General features: G+C 34.4%; 1 protein-coding gene across 1 annotated transcript in view; it reads right to left on the minus strand.

Annotated features, from left to right (window-relative positions):
- zmat4a (zinc finger, matrin-type 4a) overlaps nt 1–23,447 on the minus strand; it is a 434,438-nt gene that overhangs the window by 248,075 nt on the left and 162,916 nt on the right. Inside the window, exon 3 of the mRNA XM_030144264.1 lies at nt 476–565. Coding sequence (XP_030000124.1) covers nt 476–565 — 90 coding nt within the window. The remainder of the gene's footprint in view (nt 1–475; nt 566–23,447) is intronic.

The following is a 23,447-nucleotide window of genomic DNA, read 5'->3' on the forward strand; positions in this document are numbered from 1 at the left end:
AATGACACAACTGTAATAAATCTAGTGGTTAAAGCTGCACAACAGCTGTAAAAACATTTAATTAAATGGACACAAAGAGGAACAGAAGTAGCTTCAGAATAACCAAACACATCACTACCTACATGCTTTAGGAACAAGAAATGACAGGCCGCATAATAGCATCTGTCAAACACGTCATCCAATTTCCACAACAGGGAGGACTGGGTGCCTCACACTGTGTCTTTGTGTTTGATAAGGGATTGGCAGCCCCTGGCATCCCACCGCACCGGCGTCGCTGTCGCATTGTTCACTGGTCTAGAAATGCGGCAGCGGCGTTTATCTGACAGCGCAGGGGGGGTGAGGGGTCATGAAGACATACGGTTGGTAGAAAAGAAGGGAAATCCATCAACAATAAGGGTTTGTATATGTGTGCATGTTTCTGTGTGATTACTGAGCGGGTCAGGAGGCATGTGGAGGTAAATCCAACAGGACTCACATTGTCTGTTCTGAGCTTCTTAGCAGGGCAGCCTCCATCCACAGGATGTAGCATGTAATACAGACGCACTTTATTGGCGTGTTTCCGACTCTGGAGGAAGAGAAAGAGAAAAACGTGTCAGTATAAGATCAATTTAATGTAGCGTTTGTCTTCTGGAGTTTCTCATCAGCTGTCAGTCAAACCGGGCAGGTCGTTATGTGAACTATACCACGGGTTAAAGACCTGGAACTGTGTCTGTGTCGACATGTGAAAAAAGAAATGAACATCAGGAGGTATGCCTTCCATACTATTATACAATGGACTTCAATCCATAAGCCGTGGGGTTTGTCCGAGGGGTCGCTGACGCACCCCTCTCAGATGTCTTGTTCCAAACACCCGACAACATTGCCCATGCACCCCCGATGTCTATTCTGGGTCACTGGCCATCTATAAACCCAATTTGGTACGAAATCAACCAATAGTTTTGCTGCTAGAGTGTTAACAAACAAACAAACCAAACTAAACTAAGCCAAGGCAGATGAGCCCCCCCCCCCCACAATCGCCACCAAAATACAAAAATTTCTTCCTTGTGCCAGTATCAACATTTCCTGAAAATTTCATCCAAATCCATCCATAACTTTTTGAGTTATCTTGGACACAGACAGACAAACAAACAAACAAACCCTGATGAAAACATAACCTCCGCCATCCTTGGTGGAGGTAATAAATGTGGGTTTAGATAAATATGAATGAATGAATGAATGAATGAAATCTTTATTTCGAACATGTAGACAGTGAAGTCAAAACAAAAATCAACCAACAAAATATAAGAACTGGTACATAAATGATTGATAAGCAAACAAACAAAAAAATAAATTATTATTATTATTATTATTATTATTATTATTATTATTATTATTATTATTATTATTAATAATAATAATAATAATAATAATAATAATAATAATAATAATAATAATAAAAATGAAATTACGCATGCGTGAAAAGGAATAGGAAGAAATAAAAACTTATGTACTCCTACCCCCAATTCCTTCTGATCATTATATAGCAATTATATTTTGTATAATAATTACAATAATAATAATAATAATAATAATAATAGCACAGATCTTTGTTAATACCTCCACCACTAGGTATTGTGATCGCTTTGCTTTGTGTGTGTGTTTGTGTGTTTGTTTGTTTGTTTGTTTGTTAGTTAGCAAGAAACCTCAAAAAGTTATGGACGGATTTTCATGAAATTTCCAGGAAATGTTGATACTGGCACAAGGAAGAAATGATTACATTTTGGTGGTGAACGGGGGGGGGGGGGGGGGGGGGGGGGGGTTGGTCCAATCAGAAAGAGGAGTGTACTTACAACATCAGAATGAACACAGTTAAAGAAAATAATGAACAAAATGCACAAAAATCACGAAAATACAAAAATTAAATGAACACAAATAAAGAAAATAATGAACAAAATGCACAAAAATGAAGAAAATACAGAAATTAAATGAAGACAAATGAAGGAAATAATGAACAAAATGCACAAAAATGAAGCAAATATAAAAATTAAATGAATACAAATGAAGGAAATAATGAACAAAATGCACAAAAATGAAGCAAATATAAAAATTAAATGAACACAAATGAAGGAAATAATGAACAAAATGCACAAAAATGAAGCAAATATAAAAATTAAATGAACACAAATGAAGGAAATAATGAACAAAATGCACAAAAATGAAGCAAATATAAAAATTAAATGAACACAAATGAAGGAAATGATGAACAAAATGCACAAAAATGAAGAAAATAATGAACGAAATGCACAAAAATGAAGAAAATATAAATATTGAACAAAATTAACCAAATGAATACAAAAACACAATGAAGAAAAATGAAGACAATAATGAAGAAAACGAAGAAAAAGGAAGAAAATTAAAAAAAAAAAAAAAAAAATGAAGAAAAATGAAGAAAATGATGAACAAAAATGAAGAAAATATAAAAACAAAATGAAGAAAAATGAAGAAAATAATGAACAAAACGAAGAAAAATGAAGAAATATAAAAACAAAATGAAGAAAAATGAAGAAAATAATGAACAAAATGAAGGGGTGGGGTGGGGGTGGGGGGGGCAGATCTCTCTTGGCGGAAGTCTGCGCTCTCTGGGTGCTTTTCTTGGTAATTAAATGGGGACTGCGAATGAAAATTAGCACTGACGCTAACTCTGGCATATTTACATGTTTATACTGAAATGGAAAGTATAAATGTGTTCACTAATGTGCACTGTCCCGCCAAAATAAAGATCCATACATACATACAAGATAGATAGGAAAATAACATCCTTGATATATGCTATATTTGCTGTTTGTGATCAAGAAAATATAACAAAAGCCTTTTCCTTTACTTTTTGTTTCTCAAAACAAGGCAAAAAATGACAAAATAGGATTTATTATAGAGCACTTGTCATGAGAATGAATCATACATGAATAACACCCTACTTTTTAAGCATGATCCACGATGATGAAGATACACAAAAATACAGTAGAAATACATGAAAAACTTGCACTGTATGTACAAAGACATGATAAATATTACTGTAATGAATGTTTTAACTTCATCTTCAGGGTTAATTTTATTTACACTGTCACCTAAAATCTTTACAAAATGCATCAGAGTTTATTTTTTTACTTAATTTTACTCCACATTGACTTTGTTTTACATGCTCCACCCCTAGATTATTGAAATACATGTCACATTCTGACCATAAATAATCATTATAAACCACAAGTAGCTGTTTGGTTTCTTCGATTTTCACTCAGGAAGAAAAATCAGCTTTTAAACCCTTAAAGAAATATTGATTTGACATTTATCCTGACAATTATTGACAACCGCTGACATGAACATTTTTATCATAATATTTAAAATCAATGAGAATGGGAAATCCTACAAGCTATAGGTGTGAGGTGAGCCAATATTTTTGTCATTATAGCGTAGCATATTGTGCCTATAAAAAGTATTCACCTCCTCGTATGTGTTCCCCTTTTATTGCTTTTATAAATGGAGTTGCTATCAATTCATTTTGCATTATTTGTGAATACTTTTTAGAAATTAAGAGTTTTTTCCCCCTAAATTCTGATCAAAATGGCACTAAAAAGGTGAAAACATCCAAGGTGAATACTTATTATAGGCTGTACTTTTATTCTTTGTTTTTTTTTTATGATAAAAGCAGAATATTTACTCAAAAACATTTAGTGGCATTCACTGTTTGCACATTTGTTAGCTTCTCTTCCAATGCTTTAAAAACACGTTCACCTATAAGCAAAGTAAAAGCAGGTCTTCTCATGTAACTGAACTGATTCATTATAGTGTTTTTCTTTTAGTGGACCGAGGGGAAAGCAAAAGATTCCCATCTGGAACCGAACATGTGAATTAATCAGTTAGTGAAACTCCAAATGTTTTTTTCCCATTGATGTTCGGCTTTGTTCTGAAAATAAGAACTCCTACACCAATGCAATGTCATTTTGCAGCTTATCTGATTGGTACTTCTGACTGGATTCCTCTGTAAGTCAACAGCTGCCATAATATTTTAGCATTAAAGGAGTAATATTTAGCTTTTTTAAAGGTAATTATGCATTTTGAAACTTTTCCCTGTGGTCTACATAAACTATAAATGCTATGCTGGGTCTGAATTCTTCATTAATAAATGGTTCCAGGCACAACAAACCCCGCCCCTCACACATACGGAACCTTATTTTGGCATTGATCCAGCTGATGCCATCATGTATATGCGTGTGTTGATGTCAGCATATCAACTGCCTCTATATACTGTATGTGTCTGAAGTAAATTGAAACAAAATTGATGGTTTTATAGACACATGTAATTTTACCCATTATAAGTAAATGGGAGAAAAAAAAAAGATTTTAAAATTCATAAAAAAATTGGAACCTTGCCAATGACCCAGAATAGATGTGGTTACATTTTGGGAAAAGTAGGTCAATCTGTAAACCCAGTTCGGTATGACTTCAACCAATAGTTTTGCTGCTACAGACATTTGAAATTTCGCCTATCATAAGTAGGGATGTCCGATATTGGCTTTTTTGCCAAAAACTGATATGCCGATATTGACTAATGCTTAATTTCCGATTTCGATATCTACCAATATCGCTGCCGATATATGTGGGATATTAAACTAATTTTAGGTAACATCACATATCTCCTGTCATGGAATTAACACATCATGCCTAATTTTATTGTGATGCCCCATTGGATGCATTCTCAAATGCAACAAGGCTTTCACAATGTAAACACTGTCTGTGCGAAGAATACATACTTCAACTTAAGTTGTGGAAAAAATGCCATATTTATTTATTTTCTCTCCCTCCCTCCATGAGTCTATTACAGTGTGGCAACTCTACTGTACAATTTTGAAAACTGCACATTTCTTTCAGCTACAAACAATGCTTCATTTATGAGTCGGCCAATGCTGGCGAAATCAAGGCATTATTTTATCGGTTTTAATGATAGGCAAAAAAGAATGATAACGATATTCACCGATATTACATTTTTATGCCAACATCGGGCCGATAATATCGGTGGGCTGATAATATCGGTGGGCCAATATTATCGGACATCCCTAATCATAAGTTAATGGGGAAAAAAATAATTTTAAAAAAATCATAAAAAATTTTAACTTTGACCTACTGTTTCCAGAATGTAATGAGATCTATTCTGGGTCACTGACAATCTATAAACCAAATTTGGTAGGAATTCAATCAATAGTTTTGCTGCTAGAGTGGTAACAAACAAGCAAACAAAGGAACAAACAAAACCAAAAACAATATCCTTTGCCTCCCCTTCGGGGGTCGGGGTAATTCAACTCCACAGGTCCATCTTCAACCCTATTTCTGAGTAATGACACCAGAAAGGTCGTTTTGAGTGCTGGTCCTTTAACCCTTTCATGCATGAATTATGAGACCCTTAATCAAGATTGTTTTTTTTTTTCCTGAGTGTTTTTATTCCTCTTTAGGCATGAAAAAAACATGCCTAAAGACAACTTTCTCTTGAACCTATTTTTCATGGAGCCACAAAAATGTCTGCTCAGCTGGACGCCATGTGTTTAACCCTTTCATGCATACTGGTCAGTACAGTGGACAGCTATTCTACAGCTGTTCTCTTGTATATTCATGGATTTTATTGTTCTTTTTTTTTTTTTTTTTTTTTTTATTAAAGCTTTAAGACACTACATATCTTTTCTGACATGAATTGGTAACATTATGTAGATCTCTCCTGAGTATAAACCCCCAGAATCACAAGCCCTCCCCATAGTTTTCACATATTTATCAGTAAATACATGTTTCTGTGTGTCAAAAATTAAACGTGTGGTGTCCAGCTGAGTGGATATTTTTGCAACTTCATGAAAAATCGGTTCATAAGTTTTTTTTTTTTTTAATTATTATTTTTTATTTATCTATTTTTTAAATTTATTTTTCAGAAGAAAATTTTCAATCGCATTGTTTTTTTCATGCCTAAAGAGGAATAAAAACACTCAGGAAAAAAATTTGATTAAGGTTCTCATAATTCGTGCATGAAAGGGTTAATATTTGAAGCAAATAAACATGTATTTACTGATATATTAAGTGAAAACTACTAAATAAAAACACTTTTAATGCTTATTATAGGTAATTCATTTCTCAGACAGGGGTAGTTGTTTGTTTACTTGCTTTACTAGTTTGTCTGATAAATGAATTACCTACAATAATTATATGTGGAGGACAGTATGAACCTTTACCAGACATTTTTAATGCTACTAATCTGAAGTTTTCTCACATTTTAACATGCTAATACCAGACATTACTCACTTCATGGAGATAATATGCAAAAAAAAAAAAAAAAAAAGACAGCTTTTGTTTAAAAAAAAACTTAATTACAGACTTATAACAATAACAAGCACTTGGTTTACACTTAAACATGTTACTCTAGATCAGGTCTATCTAGAACAGCGAAGCGAAGTTACAGTAATGGTATGAACTGAAGTGTATGGGATGGTGCATAAGCGTCCATTGTGTTGGCTGATACGGAACTAAAACAACAAAATCCATGAATATATGAGAACAACTGTAGAATAGCTGTCCACTATAGAGACCACTATGCATGAAAGGGTTAAATGCCAATGAGCCACTTCAGGCCCCGCCCCCTCCAGGTTGTTGGCTGTGCTGTTCTGTCCCGTTCAACCAAAAACTGAACATTTTAGGTAATCGGCTCAAAGTTTGGACATATTTTCAGTATGGACTACAACCGCTGCTGCTGATACACAATTATGTCGTACTCGGAGAAATGTTCGTCGGACGTTTTGACCTTATATGTGCAAATGTTGTGACCTAACTAATTATAAAATGTAACAAATTAAGAAGGAATTAAAACAGGTTGTAGATATCCACTCAATTTTTGCCAAAATGAATATAAAGATAGCTTTGCAGCTCCTGAAGGGTTCAAATTCAAACTTTATGAACTATTAGGGTCCAGATACACAAATAAATGAACCAAAGACTAATAAAAGTGGGGTTAGCAAAACATGACCCCTTTAATCCCACTAATGTCGAACTTTCAGACGCCGCTGAACACATTATTTTTTCTCATCTCGCACATGCTTTATTCTGCCGTTCCATCAATCTGTCATTTATTTTGTCATGACATCTGTCAATCATGTTGCCCCAAATTATAGTGCAACCTTGACTTACGAGTTTTCCGTGTTACGAACCAGTGCTTGGTTGATTTTTTGCTTTGAGTTATGAGCCAAAATCCCAGTTATGAACAAGTTTTCTATGACCTCTTTTCATGTCTTCCAGAGACACAGTATAGCATTTCAGCACCTCCCCTCTGGACAGCGACTGGACTTTGTTGTGGAGCAGAAGACTGGCTACAATATGGACAACATGCTGAGCTTTCATTGGTATAAATCAGGGGTGTCAAACTCATTTTAGTTCAGGGGCCACATTCAACCCAATTTGATCTCCAGTGGGCCGAACCAGTAAAATAATAACAATGAAAAAAGTCAAATTATATTATGATCAGGTTTACATCTACAAAGTATCCTTAAAAATCTGAATAACATGAACAACTTAAACTGTCTTTAAAAAAAAAAAGTGAAATTTTAACAATATTCTGCCTTGTTTGTTAATGTTTGTTCAGGTTATTCACATTTTTTGTAAAAGTATAGTTTGGGTATGTAAACATTTTCATGTACCGTACTTTCCGGACTATAAGCCGCACCCACCCCGTCTCCAACGTTTCATCATCGCTTCATTGATGCCAAGCTTACGTGCAGCAGCTCTACTTCCTTCTTCGTCAGCCGCATCGATCATTAGCCAAGAAAACATAAATTAGCCACATCTTTTAAGAGCTACGGGTTCACAGTGTATGGAAAAAGTAGTGGCTTATAGACCGGAAATTACGGTAATTGTTCTGACCCACTTGAAATCTAATCGGTCTGTATGTGGAACCTGAATTAAAATGATTTTTACACCATTGATTGTTAATATCTTCAGTGTAATTTTTGCATTTCACAAATTCATCCCCTGGGCCGCATGTTTGACACCTGTGGTATAAATTATCTATAAATTAGGTGTGAAATCGGGGTATTTTTGGGGGACCGGAACAGATTAATGGCATTTCAATTCATTTCAATGGGGAAAATTGATTTGACATACATGAATATTGAGTTATAAGCTCAGCCACGGAACAAATTAAACTTGTAAATCCAGATACCACCGTACTTCATATTGTTTTCCATTTCTATTCTAATTAGAGTTACCTGATTTCAGTCATGCAGTTTTAATGGACTGTTACTGAAGGTCATGTTAGGTATGGGTCCGAATTTATCTTGGCAAAAACTAGTCTGGCTCCCAGGATTTACTCTGCTGAGATAAGTAGCAGGACTGGCATTTCATCTGCTATCTTTCAAATTCTGCCTCCATACGGCAAAAAACAACAACCTCCAAGCTGCAAATATACACTGAAAATGGCAAAATGTGACAAAAAAAACACATTTTTTTGTAGGGATTTAGTCATTTTAATATCATGACGCAATTCCAGAAAAACAACTTCTCTCCCAACAGTATTTGGTAAAAGTACAGACTCTGTGTCCACCCAAGATAAATGGGGTTTATTTAAAGAACTAGCCAAACAAGTCAGAAAAGTTCTATTCTGGAATCACTGCACACTGCCAGACCTATTTCCTATTTTGGCACAGTGTGAGCAAAATGTGGGGATGAGTCTGGGTATGGGAGACAATTTGAAGGACTTTTAAAGGACACATGCACTAGATAAAGCTTTCCTTGTGTGGTCTGTCAACCATGTACATATTTATCCATGTAATAGAATATATCATTTCACTGCAAACTGTAAAAATGAGTAAACATTTAGCTATGACTGTTATATCTTTCAGTAGTTTATTATTGGAATTGGCAATGAGTCCATAGATGGAAATAACAGAGGAAGCATGATTTCTATAATAAATAAATAAATAAATAAATACATCCTGTGTTGTTTTCATATCACATGGCAACCCTGTCTGAGACAAATGGTTCTGAGAAAATTGAAGAACATTGAAGAACAATTCAAGAATTACGTAGGTTTAAAAGATGTTAAATGACAAATAAATTACATTTTAGCAAATAATCCATTTAAATACTGGACTCTGCAATAACTGCTGTGTTTCTACTGTTTTTATTTATTTTTATTTTGATATTTATTACTTGATTAGGTAAGGGTTTGGATGGATAGTCTATTCTATTCTATTCTATTCTATTCTATTCTATTCTATTCTATTCTATTCTACATTTAACCAGTGTCTGATGAGTTCAGGGATTAATTTCAAGGAGAGAAGATGCAAATCATGGCATATTCTCTACTGTGTATTGCATTAATATTCATTACATCAGTCAGTAAATAAGCACAAAATAAACATTAGCGCTGATGCAAAGTAACCTTTATCACACAAAGCATCTGATAAAAAATACACTACACATCCATCCAGCCATCTGTCTGTCCATCCATCCATCCATCCATTGTATAGACTGTAAATAGGTCTGAACTGCAGCTATCTGCTTATTCAAATACCAGACTCAGCAGTGACAGTAATAATACGAACCCTTAGGGGTCCACAGTAACGGCCCCGTGATTGAGTCACATGACATATTCAACACGCTGTAGCGTCTGAAGTCGGTCACGTAGACCACTGGGGACAATTGCATTCGAAAGTGCAGACTTGAAACACTCTTCCACTTTTTATTTAATGTTGATAGAGCAAATACAACTGGAGATATGACGGCTACAAGCAATATAGCGTTATTACAGTGATATAAAGCAAGTGTTATATTTCTGACCATATCTACGTCATTTTTTTGTCCCTTTTCAAAATGGAAAAAACTGGCCAAATCTGCGGATTGTAATCCACAGACTGCATTCGCAGTACAGGTAAGGGTGAGGACGACCCCCACCTGAACTGGATGCGGAAACCGGGCGGGGTGAGCAAACCGGAGAAAACGCCTATGTAAAGACATGCTTTTATGTTAAATATTTGAGTATAGTTTTATTTATTACAATTTTAATTTTATGGACCTAATATTTGGAACCAACATCCATTTTTAAAGTCTTTGAAAAGGTTCGTTCAGCATCTTTGTGTTATTTATGCAATAAATTATATACATTTTTCAAATCGGATTTTATATTTTTTGTGTGTTTTTTGTCCTTTTGTGTTGATATAGTAGGTTACAGTGAAAAAATAATAGGCAGATGAGATAGATGAAGTTGTGCTGAAAAAAAAGATACTAAACATGGGTATAGTAAACATTTCTTTTGTAGTATATAAAGGCAAAATAAGAAGTGCTCAAAAATGGCTAAAATAGGCTCAGACCCCTAAGGGTTAACATAGTATTAATATTGTGACATATCCACAGTCCCGCTGTCACTGAGGTCCACAGTGTGGTGGATAATGCTGGAGGATGCTCCTGTTGCTCCACAGTATAAACACTCAGTGTAATCACTGTCATATACTAATGATACTGTGATGAAAAATTGCCACACTAAGTGCCCACTTTCACAATTCAGTTATCTGGCTGTTAAAAATGCTTTTACAGTAAAAGGTCATGGGATATTGAACCAGGCTGAATTAATTCGCTTTTACATCAGCCTTTGGTAGAATTTATTTATTTTAAAAAGCCGGACATTATTTACGAAGACCTGGACATGACACTTTGCTTTCCAACACACACTCCTGTTACAGATGACGGGTTTACTGTACGTCTGTGGAAGTTTGCCAGAAAGAGGTCCCATTTAAAGAAAAAAAAAGAGCGGACTGTCAAATAGAGTGCACACTGACACTGGATTGAATTGATAATTAGCTCTCGGTTCACTGAGGGTGAAGCAGGAGTCTTCTTACCAGAAGCCCATTGATCCCCCAGGATCTGATAGCACAGCCACAGCAGGGGAAAGAAGGGATTTGGAAGGACAGATGATTTTATCCGAAAATGATTCTGCTTTACAAGACAGATGCAAGAGATTTGATACAGAGGAAAGAAGCAGAGGAGGATGGCCGAGAAGAGGAGGGAATGCATTCGGAGAGATTGTCATTGTATCTGCAGGGAAAACCACAGCTGAGGGAGAGTTTATAGTTACAAGATAGCGTCTAGTGAAGCATGTTCAGTGTGGACAGGTGCCCAGTGCATCATTCTGTCAGGCAGAAGGACAGCCACTGGCTTCTCTGCACAAGGGCATGACAGACAAACTCATTCCGCCTGATCAGGGGGTGAGAGCGGGGCTGCACCAATCTATTTATCTAGACTGTCTGGTTTCCTGGCAGGAACACGGCAACCTGAACTGAGCCACTTCTTTAGGGGAAAGAATGAGAAGCCTATATATCTATATCTATACCTATCTACAGAGTGTAACAAAAAAAACAAACAAAAAAACTATACATTTTGAAAAATTACCCCCAGTTCCGCATTTGATAATTTTTGGAATTATCTTTTATGAACGTCAGTAGGTACACTGTAAAAAAAAAAAAAAATCTCGTTGTTTTTACAGAAAAAAACGGGCAGCTGTGGTTACCAGAACAATACTGTAAAAAATACATCCAACTGTAAACATATTTACAGAGTAACATGTAGATTTAACATTTTAAACATGTAGATTTAACATTTTAAACATGTAGATTTTACATTTTAAACATGTAGATTTTACATTTTAAACATGTAGATGTAACATTGTAAACATGTAGATGTAACATTTTAAACATGTAGATTTAACATTTCAACCATGTAGATTTAACATTTTGAACATGTAGATTTAACATTTTGAACATGTAGATTTAACATTTTGAACATGTAGATTTAACATTTTAAACATGTAGATTTAACACTGGATTTAAATGATAAATGGACTACACTTATTTAGCTCATTTTCTCCACCTTCATGGTGTCCAAAGCACTTTCCAAACCCACCAGGTCCAACTGGGCGCAATTTAGGGTTCAGTGTCTTCCATGGACACTTGGACATATGGACGGTCGGAACCAGGATTCGAACCACCAACCCTTTGGTTATTGGAAGAGCCACTCTACCAACTCTACCAACCCATTAATTTACAAGTTTAAAATGTTACATTGTTAAATGTTGACTTTTTTTGAGAACTTTTTTATAAAAAAAAAAAAAAAAAAAAAAAGCAAATACGACATTATTTCAACATTATGGTCTTTGCAATTTAAACGTCACCACATTGTTTTTCAATTTACAGTTTTATTTTCTAAAAACAATAGAAATACATCATTTCTACATACAAATCTGGTTTTGTTCACATACTCTTCCTGTAAAAACTACAGCTATATATGATTTAATCGTTAACACAAAAATCTTTTCAAATAAACAACTTTGCATTGTTTTGTCACTTACAGTTTTTTTATGTTACAATTTTACAGCTTTTTGGTGTTAATTCTACAGTCATTTTTTACAGTGTAGGGGATTGGTGGATATTTGTCCAAATTTACAGACCCAGGTTTTCATGCATGAGTGAGCAGGGGCAAATTGTGTAATCCAATCCAATCCAACTTGTTTAGGCCTGAAAATGTCACTGAGGACAGGCCAAGTTAGGGTTAGAGTTGAATTTACTTTGAAAAGCAGGACCAGCTGCCATGGGTAAAGAAATGAAATTGACATGGTGGCCAAAATGTTAACGCTGTAACCTGGCAATTTTGTGGAAAACAAGATGGATGCCCATTGTCCCCTCTCATGACCTTTGATTGGATTTAAATCCCACCGCTACTTCGTGCAAACCAGTCGTAACTTGGATTGTGCAATTTGCCCCTGCTCACTCATGCATGAAAACCTGGGTCTGTAAATTTGGACAAATATCCACCAATCCTCTACCTACTGACGTCCATAAAAGAAAATTCCAAAAATGATCAAATACGGAACTGGGGGTAATTTTTCAAAATGTATAGTTTTTTGTTTTTTGTTTTTTTTTATACACCCTGTACATCTATATATCAATATATTCATTTCATTTATTTGTTTATTTTGAGCATTTGAAGAATACATGCAAGTTCAGAAATTTAAAAATCTTTCATTTACACTCAAAAAGGAGTGGGAAGAAGAAAAAACGTATTTAATCCCACCCCCATTCTCATCATCAAATAATTTAACATAATGACGTTACTCACTCCTGTCCTTAGACTTCAAGCCAGAACAATGAACAAAATAGGCCTATACAAAATTAATAATAATAATAATAATAATAATAATAATAATAATAATAATAATAATAATAATAATAATAATAGCTTTATTTATCTACCACCTTTTAAATTAGAATGTCATTGGACAGTATTTACATTACACAACCAAAATGTTTGTGAAATCTATTATATAGATATTGATATCTATATTTTGTTAGCCTCATAGCATGGTAGATTTTATATTTAAAAGGAGATGAAAATAGTGAAAGGTTATTTGGTTAGTCTCAAAGCATAATTGCCTAAGTCATACACTATATGGACAAAAGTATTGGGACACATTGAATTCAGGTGTTTTTTCTAACAGGGGTCTGGGATACATAACAATTATGACACATGTCATAATATCGTTTTATATTGGGATAAATATCATATTGATTATTAATATTGATGTTTATATGTCAAATCAGCCTGAACAGGACATCTTGTGTCCCAATATTTTTGTCCATATAGTTTATAAACATCAGTATTTCCTTTTTAGGTTAAATAGGAGATGTGAAGATAATAGATGGTTAGTTGTGGTAGAAAATTATTATTTACAGCCACAGCATGAAAAATATTTAAGAAATTTAGAGGTAGAACATTTAAAAACAGTCATGGATTTAAAAATAAATAAATAAATAAATAAATAAATCAGTGTTGACAGAAAACCATCCAACCCAGTAAAAAACATCATTTTGAAAGCAAAGCTAACACTTTAAACCAAACTAACCAATGCAATCCAAGGATATTTATCCCAATATAAAACTATATTATGACATTTCTCTTTTTTTTTTGTATCCCAGACCCCTGTTAGAAAAGAAACACCTGAATTCAAGGTGTCCCAATACTTTTGTCTATATAGTGTATGACTTAGGTAATTATGCTATGAGGCTAACCATATAGACTTTCACTATTTTCATCTCCTGTTAAATGCAAAATCAACCATTTTCACATGAATTTACATTTTGTTTCAAATGAACAATAATAAATATCCTGAGCATATTCTGCCATTTCATAAACGCACTTGTCTTTTTGCTTATGCGTAAATCTCAGATCCAGAAAAATCGAAATTTTAATAATAATCACAGAATCGGTAAAAACATTGCAAGGATCTCTTTGTGCTTTTGTCAGCGAATAACAGCTGAAATGAACTAACAAAGCACCGATTTTAGTAGTTCAATTCATGTTGCAGGGGAGATGTGTCAAGCTCAGTACAAGACATTTTAAAAATCCAAAGTTTCCAAAGTTTGTTCCCTTACCACTAAATAATCAGACTAACAATACTCCTTTGTTCAGAGGCTTTTGTTCTTTCAACTTTTTGTTTCTTGACTAAAAATGTGATTACTAACCCTCAGTTGCAGTGCAATAAAACACAATGAAAAAGAAAACTGCTTGTACTTTGAATGCCCAGTCACATTATTAGTTCTGTTACCGCAAAGTACCCTTTTACACACTGAAGTAAGACCTCCTCCATGCAGCAGAGAGCAAACAAACACATTTTCCATTTCAGCAACTCACCCGACGAGAGCTTTTAACCCATAAAGACTCAAACAACCATTGACAACTAAATCCTCTACCGATCTAAAGCGTTTATTAACTTCTGATCCACCAATCCTATCAATACATGTAAATAATTGGTGTAAAATACAGTTTGTCATGTTTTCATGGTCATCAGATATGACCCATTTGGACGTTCAGAGGCTCCATAGTTACCATGGAAACACCATCATCTTCTACAACATTGATTCACCAGTAAAACCCATGGAGTTGGATCAATGACAGTGGATGGAGATACTGATTTTGCCAAAAAAGTTAGTTTTTCATCAGTATTTTCTGTTTTTGGTATAATGACCCTTGCAGAAGCCAGTAATGTAATAACAGCCGATAACGTAATAACAGCAGATAAGGTAATAAATTTGCCATTTTTAAAATGGAATATCCGGCCAATAATGTAATAAAAGTCCTGAACCGATAACGTAATAACTTTTGGTCAATAACATTATAATTTATTAGCTGGTTATTACGTTATTGGCCTGGTAAAAAAAAAATTCTTTGTAAATGTAATAACTGAGTCAATAACGTAATAAGTTATAACGTTATTGGCCAAAGCTATTGTGTTATTGGTTCAGGACTTTTATTACATTATTGGCCAGACATTACGTTATTGGCCTATTACATTCTAAAAATGAAATTTTTTTTACGTTATCGACCATTATTACATTATTGGCTTCTACAACCCTCAAATATAATCTTGGTATGATGATTAAAGTACATGATAATCAAATTGAATATCAGAAACTACCTGCTTTTCACTGAAAAAATGCAAAACAGAGATGATAATATTATGATAAATTGTGATAAATCATTTATGAAAGGTTAAATAAAGAGGAAAAATTAAATTGGGAACTGCTTCAAAAGTAGCACTGGGTCTTTATGGGTTAAGCTAGTGAGTATATTGGCTGTTATTTTTTATGCTATTATTTTACTATCATTATCTTTTTTTTTTAAATTGCATTTACTTTGTTTGTTTAACCAATAAAGACTCAAACAGCCACTGGCAAACAAAACTATCTACTGACCGAAGATGTTTAATACCTGTGAATAATCCACTGATCTTATCAATACATGTAAATAATTGGTGTAAAATACAGTTTGTCATGTTTTCATGGTCATCAGATATGACCCATTTGGACGTTCAGAGGCTCCGTAGTTACCGTGGAAACACCGTCATCTTCTACAACATTGATTTACCAGTAAAACCCATGGAGTTGGATCAATGACAGTGGATGGAGACACTGATTTTGCTGAAAAAGTCTATTTTTCTTCAGTATTTTCTGTTTTTAGTATAATAACCCTTGTAGAAGCCAGTAATATAATAACAGCAGATAATGTAATAAATTTGCCATTTTTAAAATATAATAGGCCAATAATGTAATATATGTAAAAGTCCTGAACCAATAACGTAATAACTTTTGGTCAATAACGTTATAATTTATTAGCTGGTTATTACGTTATTGGCCTGGTAAAAAAAAAATTCTTTGTAAATGTAATAACTGAGTCAATAACGTAATAAGTTATAACGTTATTGGCCAAAGCTATTGTGTTATTGGTTCAGGACTTTTATTACATTATTGGCCAGACATTACGTTATTGGCCTATTACATTCTAAAAATGAAATTTTTTTTACGTTATCGACCATTATTACATTATTGGCTTCTACAACCCTCAAATATAATCTTGGTATGATGATTAAAGTACATGATAATCAAATTGAATATCAGAAACTACCTGCTTTTCACTGAAAAAATGCAAAACAGAGATGATAATATTATGATAAATTGTGATAAATCATTTATGAAAGGTTAAATAAAGAGGAAAAATTAAATTGGGAACTGCTTCAAAAGTAGCACTGGGTCTTTATGGGTTAAGCTAGTGAGTATATTGGCTGTTATTTTTTATGCTATTATTTTACTATCATTATCTTTTTTTTTTAAATTGCATTTACTTTGTTCGTTTAACCAATAAAGACTCAAACAGCCACTGGCAAACAAAACTATCTACTGACCGAAGATGTTTAATACCTGTGAATAATCCACTGATCTTATCAATACATGTAAATAATTGGTGTAAAATACAGTTTGTCATGTTTTCATGGTCATCAGATATGACCCATTTGGACGTTCAGAGGCTCCGTAGTTACCGTGGAAACACCGTCATCTTCTACAACATTGATTTACCAGTAAAACCCATGGAGTTGGATCAATGACAGTGGATGGAGACACTGATTTGCTGAAAAAGTCTATTTTTCTTCAGTATTTTCTGTTTTTAGTATAATAACCCTTGTAGAAGCCAGTAATATAATAACAGCAGATAATGTAATAAATTTGCCATTTTTAAAATATAATAGGCCAATAATGTAATATATGTAAAAGTCCTGAACCAATAACGTAATAACTTTTGGTCAATAACGTTATAATTTATTAGCTGGTTATTACGTTATTGGCCTGGTAAAAAAAAAATTCTTTGTAAATGTAATAACTGAGTCAATAACGTAATAAGTTATAACGTTATTGGCCAAAGCTATTGTGTTATTGGTTCAGGACTTTTATTACATTATTGGCCAGACATTACGTTATTGGCCTATTACATTCTAAAAATGAAATTTTTTTTACGTTATCGACCATTATTACATTATTGGCTTCTACAACCCTCAAATATAATCTTGGTATGATGATTAAAGTACATGATAATCAAACTGAATATCAGAAACTACCTGCTTTTCACTGAAAAAATGCAAAACAGAGATGATAATATTATGATAAATTGTGATAAATCATTTAAGAAAGGTTAAATAGAGAGGAAAAATTAAATTGGGAACTGCTACAAAAGTAGCACTGGGTCTTTATGGGTTAAGCTAGTGAGTATATTGGCTGTTATTTTTTATGCTATTATTTTACTATCGTTATCTTTTTTTGATTGCATTTACTTTGTTCGTTTAACCCATTAAGACTCAAACAGCCACTGGCAAACAAAACTATCTACTGACCGAAGATGTTTAATACCTGTGAATAATCCACTGATCTTATCAATACATGTAAATAATTGGTGTAAAATACAGTTTGTCATGTTTTCATGGTCATCAGATATGACCCATTTGGACGTTCAGAGGCTCCGTAGTTACCGTGGAAACACCGTCATCTTCTACAACATTGATTCACCAGTAAAACCCATGGAGTTGGATCAATGACAGTGGATGGAGACACTTAATTTATGTTCAGTTAGTGATAGATTTTACTGAAAAAGTCACTTTTTCTTCAGTTTTCTATGTTTAAATATAATCTTATAATCTTAGTATGATGGTTAAAGTACATGATCAGTAGCTGAATATCAGAAACTACCTGATTTTCACTGAAAAAATGCAAAACAGAGATGATAATATTATGATAAATTGTGATAAATCATTTAAGAAAGGTTAAATAGTGAGAAAAATTCAATAGGGAACTGCTACAAAGCTAGAACTAGGTATTTATGGATTAAGCTAGTGAGTATACTGGCTGTAATTTTTTATGCTAATATTTTACTTTTTTTTTTTTTTTATGCATTTACTTTGTTCATTTAACCCATAAAGACCCAAACAGCCACAGGCAAACAAAACCATCTACTGATCTGATACCTGTAGATCCACTAATCCTATCAATACATGTAAATAATTGGTGTAAAATACAGTTATTCATCTTTTCATGGTCATCACATATGACCCATTTGGATGTTCAGAGGTTCTGTAGTTACCATGGAAACACCGTCATCTTCTACAACATTGATTGGAGTTGGATCAGTGACAGTGGATGGACACACTGGGTTTATGTTCAGATAATAATAGATCTGACAGAAAGTGTCACTTTTTCTATAGTTTTCTCTGTTTCTGATATAATAACCTTTGAATTTACTCTGATCGTCTACATGATTAGCAAGTTAAATATAGGAAAATACGTGATTTTCACTGAAAAAAGAAAAAATACAGAGGATAATATCATAACACTGGTCAACAACAAATTTATTGTTTAAGTTTTTTGAGCTGATTTTGGATAATTTTGCTGTGCTGAATCCAAAAATCCCATTAATTTTGCTCAATCAGATCAACTTTCTGAACTATGCTACATATTGGCTTTTTAACATTATTGCTTACACATCATATGATACAAAATTCTTTCATATTTCTTGCAATAAACGAGTTCTGAAGATTTTACTTTTGCCAATTTATGATTAATGTTTTTTTTAATATTACAGGTGAATGAAATGGCTTCGACTAGAAGGTCTTGCAAAAATAAGCCTGATGTATTCTGCTACATCTGCGGTGAATACACCATTGTACCTAACAGGAATCCTGTCACAAGTTTCATAAAGTGTGCTTACCAATCTTATTTTGGTATTAATTATCATATTTTGTGAGAAGATCAAATTTTTCAAAATCAAATTAGCAAAAAAAACCTGACCTGATTGAGAAAAACAGATGTCATTTTTGGATTTAGCGGTGCAAAATGGTCCTAATTCAGCTGAAAAAACTTAGACAACTTGCAAAAAACATTTTTTTTTGTAATCCAGTGTAATAAATGGTGTTAAATCACTTACAAAACAGTTAAATCTAGAGAAAAAATAATAATTTGGGAACAAAAGTAGCCACTGAGTCTTCATGGGTTAAGGTCTTTCATTAGCATGGATCATTTAATATTATGGATATATGCTAATTGGCTCTCTGGTTTGATATAAATCCCATTTCAGTCCCTTCAGCCGGTCCAACAGTCGGTTAACATGGCTGAGCTAGAGGTGTACTGCAGCTTTACAAATCCATCCTCATGTGATCACCCAAGGGGCTTCAGGAGACTGTGTTTGGGAGGTTTGTTCCAGTGTAATAAAACTGCCAAGTCCCTGCAGAGCGTTACTCTGTGCAACGGCAATGAAGTTTAACTCGGAAAACATGTAACTGGTGTAAGTCTCGCTTTTTATATTTAAAAATTGGAAACAAGTTTGTAACAGATTGGTTCATTTGAAAATTTGATGAAAACGCACATTTGGAAAGCTGATGTCACTCATGTGGGAGTTTCTGCCTTGGCTTTAGTTTTTGCCAGCAGTTCCCATGTTACCTCCTCCCACTCAGACTTTGCCAGAGAAGCTTGTAGTGCTTTATGCATCTTTCAAAACTGCAAAATAAACAGATAAGTCTTGAAATTTAAATGTAAAAGTTTATGTAGCAACACAAAAACAAAACCCTGATAAATAAGTGAAGAAGTTATAAATGTGCAGACTGACTGGGTTTATTTATGTCAGTGGTTCCCAACCTTTTTTGTCTCGCGACCCCATTTTAATATCACAAATTTCTAGCGACCCCAGACATTCAAAACAGAGACATGTTTTTTGCTAAAATTAATTTGTTTTTGATGTTTTGTATTTAATAGTTTACTATACTATGTTACAAATAAACAATAATTTTAGACATTTTAAATAGGGATGCACCAATACCACTTTTTTCCAGACCGAGCACGAGTACGAGTACTTACATTTGAGTACTTGCCGATACCGAGTACCGATACGAGTACATTCCAGTTCTTAGTTTGTTTTGTAAATGTGCTTTATTGTCGTTGTCATTAGTCTGACTGGAACAAAGTGCTGCTACTGACATTTAATGTGTTGGAATGAGCGTTTCTCAATTAATCCACCAGGGGGCGCCGCTCTGAATTAACCATACTGAACAAATACCACAAAGAAAAGTAAAGTTTTTTGAGAAGAAGAAGAAAGTCAGTAATAACAAACCTCGAGACGACAGAGGTAACACTAATGTGATACTAATATAGCAGCGTTTTCACTGGTAAGGTTTAAAAGAGAAGCTTCAGCAGGAAGAGAAAAGAGAAATGAGCGATTAGTTTAGTTTTCACTTCCGCTGGCGGTGGTCCGCACCGTTCCGTACTCCCGCTGGTATTCTCATTCTGTTTACGCATCCGCCAGCACCTGGAAAACGGATGGAATGTACGCAGAGGACGGACAGAACGCTACGTCCGTATCTGTCTGTGTCTTTAACGTTACTTGCAGTCAGTGTTAGTTTTATCACCGTCATTTATTTTGAAAAATCTCCACACTCTTCACACTCCACACACATTATTCCTCCTCCTCGTACCTGCTGCACTGAACTGTGAATGTCACACGGCCGTAAGTGGTATCGGTGCATTTGTATCGGATATCTTTTACGAGTACAAGCACAAGTACACACACTGAGTATCAGAGCCAATGCCGATACTCGTATCGGTGCATCCCTAATTTTAAACATTTAGGCTATATAATGAACTGTATATTATTATGGACAGAGGCAGAAAAGCCAGGTGTAGATTACTGCACAAAGTGAGAATTTTATTTTCCTTGGTCAGGATATGTACAGTCAGTCCAGCTTGGATTTACAAGGCTGACAATTAATACTGAACAAACAAGAACTCAAACTATGAATTGTAAGAGCTGCAGCATCTGAAACTGACCACAATGAACATTTGAAAGATAAACAGAACCACAGTGCTTCAGTTTCAGCTTCAGAGGTTGTCATGTCTTTTACATATTGGGATTGTCTCTCTCAACTCACCATATATTTTTTATTAGTATTTTATTTTATTTTTTATCAATTACTAGAAATTTCAGGCGACCCCATTTCAATTCCAGGCGACCCCATGTGGGGTCCCAACCCCAAGGTTGAAAAACACTGATTTATGTCATTGGAAGCTTTTAAAGGAGTTTTATGTCGTATCGATCATCACCAGCAGGGGGTGTTGTGTGACCGACCACAAAAACCACCAAAACTACCGACAAATCAACACGATGTATTCATAGATTGTATCACTGACTAAATAAAGTACAAAGCTCATTTTTTACATTGGAGACCAGCAGAGTGACTCACTACTCCCTCTAGTGGTCACGTAAATCCATCAGTCTGTCAGTATAAATATATTCAGTTTATGTCATTCCAATCTAATACATTGGTGAGTTTGACATAAATTCATAGATCTTTTTTTTTTTTTATAAACATTTTAATGATCACTTAAATAATTTTCTAATATTTCAGATTACAAATACTACAAATAGCCCCTTAAGTAATGACATGAATAATACAAAACTTTTTGGATGTTGATTTGATACTGACTTACATCAAGTTGATTTCCATAGGATAATTAAATAAATGTTACCTAAAGGATAGTAAAGTACATGGCCAAAATACAAAACCTCCAATCTGAAAAAATCACTTTTTTCAGGAAACAGAAAAAAATAAACAAAAACAAAAAAAACGTGGATCCTGGAGGATTCTGTTGGGTTTCTGCAAATTGGCTTAGAGTCTGGTTTTGACCAACTCTATATGTAAAGTGTCATGAGATAACTTTTGTTATGATTTGGCGCTATATAAATAAAATTTGATTGATTGATTGATTGATGGTTTAGTTTTATTATAGTATGGTCTTTGTTGTTGTTGTCAGGTGACCTTCATGTCATAAGAAAGGGTGGGATTATCTTGCAGATAGACTAAAAATGTGGAGTCATCCTTGTTTTCACCATTTAATGTGAAAACTCAAAATCTAAAAATTTGCAGATAGGAGGTTTTGTTTTTTGGCCATCACCGACAACAATCAAAAAATGACCCAGACAATAGCAGATAGGAGGAGCGAGAAGACATATGTGCTGTGCGACACTGGTTCAATGAATGACACGGTCACATGATGGGATCCTATAGAGGCCTGGGATGTAGCAACGAGACATAATCAGAACTAAAGAAAAATCCATATCGCATTACTACCACATCAGTGAGCTGATCAGCATTTGTACGGGCGTGTCGTGTCTTCTCTGGTGGAGGGGTGGGCCAACAGACGGGACAAATTCTTCTATTAACAAGAATAGCATTGCTGGCTAACTGCAAATTAGCTCTGTTGTACGTATTAGTGGAGCAGGAGTGTGTGAAACTGATCTGCAAAGGTCTAAATTATATGCGGAGGAGGCAGCGGTGCAGTAGACGATGCACACTTCACCCTCTGAACAGCTGGTCTGCCAGGTGCTCTTGGGCACCAAGCTTAATGTCATAAAGCAACAGGAGAGCTGTTGAAATGTTCTTTATTATACAAGTCTATTTTCAAAAAAGGCTGTGGCATTATGTAAATTGTAAATCTCATTAACCCATATTTAATTCACAATAGACGTAAACATATTAGATGCTCAAATGAAAAGGTAGTTTATAATTTGATAGAATAGATCAGTGGTCCCCAACTCCCAGTCCCTGGACCTGTACTGGTCCATGAATCATTTGGTACTGGGCCGTGAAGAAAAAAAATTGTGGTCAATATTAAAGCAATTTCTTTCCATTAATCTTACGGAGATTTTATTTTGAAAAGCGACCATTTCCACCCTCACCTCACAACCGCTCATGATTCGATAGTAACACAAGCTAAAGAAATGAGCCAAAAACAAAATTCACTGGAGAACTTTTTCGGGAAGAAACGATGAAACGATGGTGCTGCAGAATGGTCACAGACTGCCTGCAAACAGAAAGCTGCGTTTATAAGGAAATATCATGATTCCTGCCTCAGTTACAGGTTCATCGCAACAGGTGACACACAAGTAGGGATGGGAATCGTTAAGAATTGAACGATTCCGATTCCATTATCGATATTGCTTATCGATCCGATTCTCTTATCGATTCTCTTATC

Source organism: Sphaeramia orbicularis, chromosome 9, assembly GCF_902148855.1.
Source record: "Sphaeramia orbicularis chromosome 9, fSphaOr1.1, whole genome shotgun sequence".
NCBI classification, from domain to species: domain Eukaryota; kingdom Metazoa; phylum Chordata; class Actinopteri; order Kurtiformes; family Apogonidae; genus Sphaeramia; species Sphaeramia orbicularis.